This window comes from Indicator indicator, chromosome 10, assembly GCF_027791375.1.
Source record: "Indicator indicator isolate 239-I01 chromosome 10, UM_Iind_1.1, whole genome shotgun sequence".
NCBI lineage: Eukaryota > Metazoa > Chordata > Aves > Piciformes > Indicatoridae > Indicator > Indicator indicator.
In genome coordinates, this window is record NC_072019.1 from 27,640,314 (window position 1) to 27,652,784 (window position 12,471).

At 46.1% G+C, this 12,471-nt stretch overlaps 1 protein-coding gene across 1 annotated transcript in view; it reads left to right on the forward strand.

Annotated features, from left to right (window-relative positions):
• The first annotated feature begins 289 nt into the window (after positions 1–289).
• Positions 290–12,471, forward strand: part of LEPR (leptin receptor) — a 37,843-nt gene continuing 25,661 nt past the window's right edge. The window contains exons 1-3 of the mRNA XM_054384562.1: positions 290–341; positions 4,054–4,362; positions 5,279–5,396. Coding sequence (XP_054240537.1) covers positions 302–341; positions 4,054–4,362; positions 5,279–5,396 — 467 coding nt within the window. The 5' untranslated portion in view covers positions 290–301. The remainder of the gene's footprint in view (positions 342–4,053; positions 4,363–5,278; positions 5,397–12,471) is intronic.

Genomic DNA, 12,471 nt, shown 5'->3' on the forward strand with positions numbered 1-12,471 from the left:
TCCACAACCTCTCTGGGCAGGCTGCTCCAGGGCTCCAGCACCCTCACACCAAAGAAGAAGCTTCTGAAGTTTACTGTATAGCTCTGCTGATGAAGGAAGAGCTGGGCTGATATTTCATTGCTATTCTAAGCAATGTTTTCTTTCTCAAATGACCTTCTGGTTTTGTTCACAAAGATGTGGATAGCAAACCAACTGAAGTGCACCAAAATGAAATCCTAATGAAATCACAGACTGAAACTCACAGACTGAAAGCTCTCAGTTAATCTTCTGTGCATTTTTCAGATCACCTCTACAAACCAAGATGTGTGGGCAAATCCTTCTGACCACGTTTGTGCTATTGGGTAAGTTACTACAGACAGAATTTTGTTGGAAATGATGCTGAATGAAAGGTCATCTCCATTTCTGCTTTGCAGTGGTGTTTCAAGCCATGATACTGGATGAGCATCTTAGCACAACATGCAGCTGGTATAGACAAAGGACCTGATGCTGACATAAAATGGTGACACTCTCAGAGTTGTGCCAATGTGTTTGTCCTGGTTTTGCTGGGACTTAATCCCAGGTCAGTCATGGGCTGCGTGACATTAGCAGGTTGGAGCCAGCCAGGACAGCTGACTTGAGTTGGCTTCAGGTGTATCTCAGACCATCAGCATCACACTTGTTAGAAAGGAGGAGGTTTGCTGAGGAGAAGTTCTTGCTGAAGCTGGGACTTCCTGCTCACCTTGCTCCTCTTCCCTCTCCTGCTCTTGAGGACTGCCTTCCTGGATGTGGTGACTGCTGCCATTTTGCTGGGTTGAGTATAACTTTGTATCTCCTGTACTGGCTTTGGTATTAATTTGGCTCTTTCACAAAATACATTTTCATTCCTTGAATGCTGCATCCAGTTCTGGTGTCCCCATCGTAAGAAGGACACAGAACTGTTGGAGTGAGTCCAGAGGAGGCCCACAAGGATGGTCAAAGGGCTGCAGCACCTCTGGTATGAACATAGACTGAGGGAACTGGGGTTGTTCAGCCTGGAGAAGAGAAGACTCATGAAGGTCTCATGAAGGAGAAGGACTCATGATGGTCCTTACAGCTGCCTTCCACTACCTGAAGGAAGCCTACAGGAAGGCTGGAGAGGGACTTTTCATAAGGGTGTCTGTGACAGAACAAGGGGGAATGGTTTGAGGCTGAGGGAGAGTAGGGTTAGACTGAATCTTAAGAAGTTCTTCAGTACAAGGGTGATGGGACTCTGAAACAGGTTGCCCAGAAAGGTTCTGGATGCTCCCTCCCTGGCCTCTCTAGGCCAGGTTGGATGAATCCTTGAGCAACCTAGTCTAGTTGAGGGACATTTCTGTCCATGGTGGAGAGGTTGGAGCAGATGTCCCTTCCAACCTGAGCCATTCTAAGATTTTATCCTGTGGGTCTTGTCTCCTTTTCCCAATTCCCTTTTCTCTGCTGGGAAGAGTGGGTGATATGGCTGCTATATTTGAGTCCCAGCTATAGGCTAAATATAGGCAGTTAATTTGGCCCCCAGCATCTCTGGGATCTGATTTAAATATCTTACATGAGAGTTGTACCTTGAGTTTGAGAGTGGAGTTGAAGTTTTAATGGGTTCGAATAAGCTCTAACAAGCACTCCTTGTGGATAGGTGATGTGAATAGGGTGGCCATTGGGTACAATCCCCTGGTATCTAATTCTAGAGTTGCTTTTGAAGCTGTGGGTGGCTTTACCACTCTGGATTACTGGATTTGTGCAGTTTATCAATAACTTCTGGATGTGGGCTTAGAGGTGCTGCCCTGCTCTGGTCTTTGCCATGAGGTTATGGAGTTAGAAATTCTTTACATGGATTTCTGATACTTATGAAATGATAGTGGATGAAGAGACTTTGATATATTCTTGGGGTGCTTCCACCACTTTGCTCATATTGTCAGGTCTTGGCCTTGCTTAGAGTAAAATATACAAATGGTGAAGCTCCTCGGCTTGCCATAAAGACACCAATGTTGATCTCTCAAGGAACAAGTGATAGGACAAGAGGAAATGGCCTCAAGTTGTGCCAGAGGAGGTTTGGACACAAGGAACAATGTTTTTCCCCAAAAGGATTATCAAGGCCGCCCAGGGCAGTGGTGGAGTCCCCATCCCTTGAGGGGCTTCAGAGCTGTGGAAATGGGCTGAGGGACATGGTTTAATGGTGACCTGGTAGTGCTGGGTTAAAGGTTGGGCTCAATGATCTTAAAGGTGTTTTTCAACCAAAACAATTCTGTGATTCTATGGTGGGGTATGTGATGGGCAGAGGCATTATTGGGAAGAAGAGATGAGTGGTAGGAATCTCTTCCCACCCCCTAGCTGACTCTGTAATTTGAGTAGTATGTTATTTATCTGCTCTGCTTCACAGGCAATGATGCCACCTACTCATTGTCCTTTTTAAAATCATGAATTATGGACTAAAAGCCCATTCAGTCAACTGAATCCTCTGCATGCAGCCAGGAGGCTCTAATGAAGCTGATATTTACAGAGGCACAAACTCTGGGAAATGAGCAGGGAGGAAAGAGCAGAACCCATCAGGGGTCTGGCAACACAAAATCTGCGTCAAGAGAAAATGAAGCCCTCGAACACCCTGTGTAATGACACTGCCTGCTCCTGAGATAGCCTGGTCTAGTTGCACATGGCCCTGCTCACTGCAGGAAGGTTGCACTAGATGACCTTTAAAGGCCCACTCCAACCCAAACCATTCAATGATTCTATGCCATTCTTCCCCAAAGTCACTACACCTAAGTTCTTGTTTTCTCAACCTCTTGAAATGGGTGAAGATCAAGAGTGTTGGGGAAGCTTCTCTTTGATGTAAAACAGCTTATATTAATTACAAATAGAGGGAACCCTAAACCTAAGTTGAGACACTCTACAGGCATGAGTCTCATCTACCCTGACGGTGTTGGGACGCTTGCAATCCAGGTTCATATAACACAGCTCCATTGCTGCAGAAAAAACAATCCCATTGTTTGGGGGTTTGGGCCCCTTACTACAAGAAAGACATTGAGAGGTTGGAGTGTGTCCAGAGAAGGTCAAAAAAGCTGGTGAAGGGTCTGGTGGGGCGCAGCTGAGGGAACTGGGGTCGTTCAGCCCGGAGAAAAGGAGGCTGAGGGGAGACCTCATTGGTCTCTAAAGCTCCCTACAAGGATGTTGGAGTGAGGTCGGGGTTGGTCTCTTTTTCACTAGTGTCAGGTGATAGAACAAGAGGAACTGACCTGAAGTTAGTTGTGCCAGGGGATGTTTAGGTTGGAGATTAGGAAAAATTTCTCTCCTGAAAGAGTGGTCAGGCATTGGAACAGCCTGCCCAGGGAGGTGGTGGGGGGATACAAGAAATGTGTGGACATGGCACTTGGGGATGTGGTTAATGGCCACGGTGGTGTTGGGTCAATGGTTGGACTCAATGATCTTAGAGGTCTTTTCCAAACCAAACAATTCTATGATTCCATGTCACACTGTAACTGCTAAACACCAGAAAATAGTATTACAAGAATATGTGGCTGGGTGTGACTGTGTCACCTCAGGCCATTATCTGAGAAATGAGATGTAGGACTGTCCTGGTTAGAGCTAGAACAGAACTGACTGATCAGAGTTCTGGCTGCTGGGCTCAATCACTGCTCGGTGAGGCACATTCTGCAGTTCAGGGCAGGTTTGCACAGCCAGGGGCTGCTGCCAGCAGGGAGAACATGATGGGGAGAGACACTGCCAAGGGCTGGGCTGCAGAAAGCCTCTGCCTTGGCCCTGCTCCTGGCCATGTCAAGGGCACTGCCACTGCCTGTGCCCCACACTGGGGTGCAAGAAGGCAAGGGTGTCCTTCCATCCCATGGGCCAGGCACTCTCTGTGCCCACTACAGCATCTGTCACTGGTGACACCCACTCAGGGGGGATGTTTGTACTCATTTTGTCTGCATCTGGGAGAACTGCTCCTGGAAGCAGTCTGATTTTTCTGCCGTGGATGTGTTTCTGCATAACATCAACCACTCCTTTTCACTGTCAAGTCAGATGAACTTTTTCTTTCTGTCTGAAATCAATTTGCTTTTATATTTGCAGACTTCCTTCCAGTGGCAGTTGCCCATTGTATGATCCATCAGATTCCCTCCTGGAACTTCACATTGCCCTTTATGCTCCTGAATGAGACGTTTCTGAGTCCTTTCTCTGCTGGAGTTGTTCAGAGCTGGTCTGGTTTGAGGAGAGAGCATGGAACATCCACAACTAAGCTTCCCTTGCTAATGAATGAAGAAAGTTTTCTGTGTTGCCTTTGGAGTGACAGCAGTATTGATTGTTCTTTGTACAGAGCAAGCATGCAGGCAAGGAGGTTTATTCCTTCTAAAATAAGTGTCTCTGCTTTTCAGGAAATGGGTAAGTTTTGCATTTGAAGACATAATTAGTTAGTACTTCTTCCAGAAATGGTTGGGGCTTGTTGTTGTTTGGGAGGACAGGGGCTGGATTGTATTAATTACTATTTTATCCAGAGCAGACAACATCATAGGGTGAAATCCTTCCTAAAAGTTCTGTAGTGGAAGATGAAGGAATTTGTATAACACAGTTTCAAAGAGGGGAGAAAAAAATTTTGGCTGTCTCTAAGGGAATTCAAAATAAAATATGTAGCACTGCATATGAGGAGGTAAGGCCAGAGCTTCAAAGGGGTTTAGATACTAGGATAAATATCTGAAATATTTTGCTGGATATGGGCTTTAAACTCCCTCAGGAGAGGGGAAGATGGAGAGCAAATGCCATCTTTTCTGCCTTAGTAAGGATCTGTATATGGTCTAGGTTGAATTCCTTTTTCCTAGGCTGTTTTTCTCCTGTACACTACAGTCTCTGGCCTGTTGGCCAACTACTATCAGTGGCAAGAATCTCCTTGACCTCAGAAGAGGAGAATTTCATTTTACAAGAGCAATCCCATGGAACAAATCTCTTAAAGGCTGCCACACTCAGTTTGCTGTGTTGTGTCTGCAGTACTGTGTGTCCACAAAGTATACCCAGTGCAGCCACATCGAGGCCATACCAGCTAACAGCAGCAAAACCTTCAGCCAGCAGCTTAATTTCCTTCTTCAAGCACTTGTGGCCTTGTCCACAAAGCCAGGTAAAATGTATTCCTTCTCTAATAACTGCTGCCCAATTCAGCAAGGATTACTCAAACATCTGCACACTTGTGGTCCAGCCTCACCTTCGTGAATGTCTGCTGCTTGTCCTCTCTCTGTGACTGAATTCTGTCCTGGGTTTTGTTGCTTTTAACACAGCTCACAATGTTTAATCCCTTCCTTCTGTTCAGATTCCAGCTGGAATGTGGAGTGTTGGATTACAGGCAAGCTGGACCTCTTAGTTTGTAGCCTGTGGGTTTTGAAGTCGTACTTGAGAGCTGACTTGAAGGTTAATCTTTTCTATGCTGTGTAAGTACAGACTGTTAAATTTGGCACTTGTAGCATTAGAAATCTGAAAGCATCTTCTGAAAGAAACATCAGCATTGGCCTCTCAAGCTTGTAGCACAGTGGCAGTTGGTTTTGCAAGCAGATGACATTTTATGCTCATTTTTCTTACCTTAGCCAGCACCCTCACAGCAAAGGAGTTTCTCCTCATGATCAGATGGAGCCTCATGGGTTCCAGTTTGAGTCCCAGCTGGGATGAAGAGGTTCATTGTATTATGAAGGGAATTCATTGTCACAATGCATGCATGGGCAGCAGGTGGAGGGAGGGGATTCTGCCCCTCTGCTGAGACCCCACCTGCAGTGCTGGGCCAGCTCTGGAGTCCTCAGCACAGCAGAGACAGGGACCTGTTGTAGCAGAAGAGGGAGGCCACAGCAATGGAAGCCCTCTGCTTTGATGCCAGGCTGAGGGAGTTGAGGTTGTGTTCAGCCTGGAGAAGAGAAAGCTCCAGGGAGACCTTCTGGTGGCCTTTCAGGACTTAAAGGGGTCAGTCAGAAAGCTGGGGACAGACTTTTGAGCAGGGCTTGCTGTGAGAGGACAAGGGGGGATGTTTTGAAACTAGAAGAGGGAGATTCAGACTGGAGAGAAGGAAGAAATGTTTGACACTGAGGGTGGTGAGAGCCTGTCCCTGGTTGCCCAGAGAGGTGGTAGAAGCCCCATCCCTGGAATCATTGCAGGTCAGGATATTTGAGCCTCTGAGCAACCTGCTCGAGCTGCAGATGTCCCTGATGACTGCAGGGGGTTGGATTAGATGAGGTCCCTTCCAACCCACGCCATTTGGTGGTATTTGAGAGCAGGCCCTACAGCCTCCCTTGAGTGCTGGTGGCATTTCTGGATTCAGTTACTTTCTGGTGCAAAGGCAAGGTGCAGTCCCTGACATTGGAGGACTGGTTTCACTGCCTCATTTCATATTAATATTTCTCTTTGGGTCCCTATGTTCTGGAGGGGGAGCTAGCAGAGCTCTTCAGATTTTTTTGGTGAGGTGACAGCTTTCCTTGCTGGCTTGCTGATACCTTAACATTCTATTTGCATGAGCCAAAATACCTTGACAACATTCCCAGTTTTAAAAATATGCATTCCTGGCATGTGTCACTCCTTGGGAGCCTGGGGATGAAGCCAGAATTCTCACATATAGGACAGGCAAGGTACAAAAATAATGACCTAGAAGAATCTACACTAAAAAGGCTTGGGTGCTCAACAGCTTTTGATGTTTTTCTCAGCATTGAAGAAGTGTCCTCTTATTTTACATGTCCACACTTTGCCTGCTTGTGAATGATACCAAGTGAATTTTAGTAGAAAATGGTTTGTTCTCTCCAAACCAGTGTTATGCTACAAAATGGTTTGTTTCAAACCAGTTCTGTGGCAGTATGCAGTAAGAGGCTCAAGCAAAGGTAGTGATGGGGTTTTTGCCTTCTCTAGCAGCATGTCTTTGGGAGGAGAAACATAATGAGACAAATGTCTACCAAAAGTGAATGATCTTTCCAGTGGGAGGTATTGTAGGAAGGTTGGACCAAATGATCTTTGGGGTCCCTTCCAACCTGGCATTCTGTGATTGCTTGTGATTCTAGGAGTGCTGTAAACCTTATGAAAGGATGGATTGTTTGTTTGTTTATTGTTTGTGATTCTAGGAATGTTCTTGTGGCAGTTTAGGCTGGGTGCCCCCTGCCACTGCTGCATGAGATACACCTCTGGTGTCCCAGGTGCTCACCCAACAGGGGTGGACACAGGACTCGGTGTATTTCTACCCATAAATCCTGCCCCCTATCAATCCATCTGCAGAGTCATTCTCTTCCTCTTTCTTCCCTCTCTGCCCCCGTGGGAGATGTCCTCTCTTATCGGGTAATGCCGGGGGAGTATCTCAGGCCTCTTAGGCCTGACTAGGCCTAATGCCAGGAGGAGAATGGGGGGGGGGGGCCGTTTCAGACCCGGCCAGCCTGAGACTTGCCTAGCAGTGGGAGGGGGGGAAGGAAGAGCCCTGAGGGATTGGGTAGACCCTCAGGTGGGAGGAAGGGAGGATTGGGAAGCCTTTGGGAATTCTGTGAGGGCTTCTGTATACTTTAGGATGTTCTTTTCCACTATGCTTTGTAGTTTGTAGTTTTTTCTGTAGCTTCACCAATTGCTTTTCCATTTAAACTCTCCATCACTCTCCAATCTGTTTGTGTGTGTCATTCTTTTGTCCCTTTCGGGGCACGAGAGGATCTGTCTGGCCTCAAACCAGCACAGTTCTAAACCCTGTGGAAGAATTGATTATCTGTCTATTTATATATCTAATCTAATCTTTGTCCCCAGTACCTGAAGGGGCCTACAAGAAAGGTAGGATGGGACTTTTTACAAAGACATGTAGTGTGTTAGGATAAGGGAGAATGGATTGAAGCTGGAAGAGGGGAGATTTAGACTAGAGATGAGGAAGAAATTCTTTACAATGAGCATGGTGAGACACTGGAACAGGTTGTCCAGGGAGGTTGTGGATGCCCCTCTCTAGAAGTGTTCAAGGCCAGGTTGGACAGGGCTTGAGCAGCTTGGTCCAGAGGAAGGTGTCCCTGCCCATGGCAGAGGGGTTGGAACTATATGATCTTTCCAGGTCCCTTCCAACCCAAACCATTCTGTGAAGGTTAATTACATGAACTGGAATCACTTAGCCTGAGGAATCCTTTTGTAGTGACAGAGTTGAATGCTCCCAGTGTGATTGTGAGCACTGATGATAATTTGCCCTTTCAGCTGATGGTGAGGTATGGGGTGTGCTCATATTTTTGTCCTAGGTTCCTATGTTTTTGAGGATAAATCATGCAATTTGCCTCAGGAATTGTAGCTTAGTTGAGTGCATCAGTTACACATGGAGCTGCCTTCAGCTGGAAACCCCTGTGTTATAGACTTACCCTCTCATGAACTTGGCAACCATTAGATGTTCTGCAGTCTAACAGGGCAGCCTGTTCAGAAAAGTGTTGTTGAGAGATGATTATTGACAGTCCTTAGAATCACAGACAGATTTCCTCTGTCAGTTCCTAGCTGAGGTACCACTGCATCAACACTATATAGAGATACTAAAAGCAGAGGTGCAATGGTGGCCTTATTTCTGGTAGAATCATAGAATGACTTGGATTGGAAGAGGCCTTTAAGGTCATTAAGTTCAAATGTTATCCCAGCACTGCCAGGTCACCACTAAACCATGTCCCTCAGCACCATGTCTCCATGGCTTTTCAATTCCTCTAAGGATAGCGACTCCACCACTGCCCTGGGCACCTGGTCCAGGCCTTGAAAACCCTTTTGGGGAAGAAATTGTTCCTGTTACAACTTGAAGCCATTTCCTCTTGTCATGGAATCATAGAACTGTTGAGGTTGAAAGAGACCTTTGAGATCAAGTCCAACCCCTTGCCTAGAGCTCACAATCTCACCACTACTGCTAAACCACTGCCACTAAACCATGTCCCTCAGCACCACATCCACATGTCTTTTAAATACCTCCAGGAATGGTGACTCCACCACCTCCCTGGGCAGCCTCTTCCAATGCTTGAGAACCCTTTCTGTGAAGCAATTTTTCCTCATATCCAACCTAAGCTTCTCCTGACACAAGTTGAGTCCTCTCACTTGTTTCTTGGGAGAAGAGACCAACCCCATCTGGCTCCAACTTCCTTTCAGGGAGTAGTAGAGAGCTAGAAGGTTCCATCCACACAACACAACATGGGGAGGAATGCTGTTGTTTGTTTCTTTTTTACACCTGTACATAGGTGGTTACCTGGGTGCAAGTAAGATCAGTTTGATGGTTAAAAGTTGAAATAATTATTAGGAATGATAGGAGAAAGATGTGTGGTGTGGTGGTAACTGCCTTCCAGAGAGACCAGACCGAAGACAAGAGTTTGATGCAAAGCCCACATTCCTATGGACTAACGGTGGGGTGTGTGAGACTAACACAATCTGTGAGCAGCACTAGAAAGCAGGGAAACTTAAAAGAGAATTCTGTGAAGTCTTTGAAAGCAAATTCAGGAGAAAGATGTGGAATCACAACTATACAAACAGAACTGTTCCAAGTGCTTTAAAAGCTGTATGACTGCCAGATACCATCAGCAGAAGGTTCCATAATTCTCCTGTCCTAAAGGAGTCTGTGAGTCCTGGTAACAATTACTTCAGGAATGTCAGTCTTGACCGACTGCAGCACTAAGCAATGTACACCACATCTGGATAGGAACCCACAGGGCTCTTGGGCTCACAGCTGCAGAGTGCAGGTGCTGTGAGGCCACAATGTTATTGAAAATACTCAAATAGTATCCTAGAAGTAAAGTGTATGCATGATGTGTGTGTTGATCAGTGAATGATGAGGGGAGTGGGGCCCTAAGTCAAGGAGATTAATGTCTGTACATTGTGTGTGCCCTTCAGTCCCAATCAGGGTGATGTGCATGAACTCATGCCCAGAATCCATCAGCACTTTGTTCACTTACAGCACTTTGCTCCCTCCTCAGGTTTTGACCTTTTGTTCTGTAAGTGGTAACAGCATCAGTGAATTATGCCCATTTCCCATGTGCTCTACAGCTGATTACATGTACCAGCTTTAACACAAAGAAAGAGATGCTGAGGGGCCTGGAGCATCTCTGTGAGAAGGAAAGGCTGAGAGCCCTGGGGCTGTTGAGCTTGGAAAAGAGCAGCCTGAGAGGGGATCTGAGCAATGCTCAGCAAGAGCTCATTAATATATCTAAAGGCAGAAGGCAAGAGGATGAGGCCAGATGCTTCTCAGTGGTGCCCAAAGACAGGACAAGGGGCAGTGGGCACAAACTGAAACCCAGGAGGGTTCCACCTGAAGAGGAGGAGAAAGTTCTTTGTTGTGAAGGTGCTGGAGCCCTGGAGCAGGCTGCCCAAAGAGGTTGTGGATTCTCCTCATCTGGAGAGCTTCCAAACCTTGTGGCCATTGTGATGCTGGGCAAGTTGCTGTGGGTGCCCTGCTTTAGCAGGGGGTTGGACTGGATGATGTCCAGAGGTTCCTTCTGTCCCCTACCATGCTGGGATTCTGTGACAATCTTGCTCTTCTCCAAATGCAGTTTTGTGCCCTCTGGATTCACGTTACTATGAGTCATGCCAACTCTAAAACTATTTAAACTATTTACAGAGAAGTTCTTATTTCATTAACTTCATGTTCTTTCTCTGAATTAGTGAAACAAATCCCTACTCTACAGAAATAATGCCAAAATTACTTCAGAACAATTCCAAACAAGCCTTTTCTTTGGTAAGGATGAGATGTCTAGAGCAGGAAGGAATCCAGGATGGTTGAACTGTCAGGATTTGTCTTGGCTTTCCTGCTGTGAGAAGTTTAGCCATGAAGTGTTCACACTGTTAAATCCAGTCCCTGAAGGAGGCCTGGGTCACTGGATACCTGCAGTGCACCAGAAATGTGTCTGTGACTGAAGGAGCCCAGAGAGTAACTGTGGAGTAGAAATGAGAATGAAGAACACTTGGGGAACTTCTGGTTGCTCTGAAAATAGAAGCAGTGTTGTGCCTACTTGTGCGGAATTTAATTTGTAAATGGAGAATATTTTGTCTAGAGTCACTGGAGACTGAAAACATGAAAGATGGCATTTATTTGGTTTGCAAGCTATCAAAATCATCATTAGAAAATCTGATTAAGCTATTCAGGAAACATGGATTAAACCATGGAGCTTGTAGTTGTTTGAAACTTGAGGTTTATCACAGTATCCTTCTGGTTGGAAGAGACCTTTGAGATCATTGAGTCCAACCATTCTCTAACTCTGCCAAGGCTGGTGCTAAGCCATGTCCCTCAACACCACATCTCTGCCTCTTTTCAACACCTCCAGGGATGGAGATTCAGCTACCTCCCAGGGCAGCCTGATCCAGGCTTTGAAAACCCTTTCAGTGAAATTTTTTCTAATGTCCAACCTAAACCTCCCCTGGTGCAACGTGAGGCCATTTCTTCTTGCCCTATGTCTTGTTCTTTGGGAGAAGAGACCAACCCCCACCTAGCTCCAGCCCCCTTTCAGGGAGTTGTAGAGAGCCAGAAGGTCTCCCCTCAGTCTCCTTTTCTCCAGACCTTTCACCAGCTTTGCCCTTCTCTGGACCCACTCCAGCTTCTCAATGTCCTTCATGGAGTAAGGGACAAAACTACTCCCAGTGTTTGAGATGTGGCCTCTCCAGTGCTGAGTACAAGGAGACAACCCCTGCCCTAGTTGTGCTCCCCACACCAATGCTGATCCAGACCAGGTTGCTGGTGGCTTTCTTCGCCACTTGGGCAGACACTGGCTCATTTTCAGCTGCTGTTGATCAATGCCCCCAGGCTTTTCTCTACTGGGCAGCTTTCCAGCCAGTGTTCCCCAAGCCTGGGGCATCCACGGGGTTGTTATCTTAGAGTATGGAGTTTTGGCAGTGGATTATGCAATCCAAACCTGTTTGTGTTAAGCTCTCAAGGAAGCAGTGTTAATAAAAATAAAGAAAAACAAAAAAGGGAGGGGGGAAAAAAAGAGCTTGAAGCTAAATCTGAACATCCAGTCAAAAATAGTCCCAGAAATTTTACTCTGAAAAGCACTAAAAGCAAACTGTTGTGAGTTAATAAATCCTTCCTGTGAGCCTGCCCAAGACAATTGTAGTAATGTGTGAGTAAATAATTTGCTTTCCAGGAGTCACCAGACCATGTCACTGACAAAAGTTCCATGCAGACAAATAATTCAAACCTTCTCTTGGAATTAACTGCACAGTGTAAAGACTTCTGGAGGAAGGAGGTGTCTTCTCATTTCAAGTATTCTAAGGTGTTGAAAATGATTAATGAGATCTGTCCTCCAAGGTGGAGTTCTTTAGCCTTCTCTTATTCCCAAACTTGGTTTAATTCCTTGAGTAGTTGTTGGTAATTGTAAGCTATCCATGGGACAGCAATGTGCCCTGGTGGCCAAGAAGGCCAATAGTATACTTGGGTGCATTAAGAAGTGTCCAGCAGGTTTGGGGAGGTTCTTCTCCCCCTCTACTCAGCCCTAGGTAAGACCTGATCTAGAATATTGTGTAAGGTCTGGGCTCCTCCATTCAAGAGTGACAGGGAACTGCTGGAGAGAG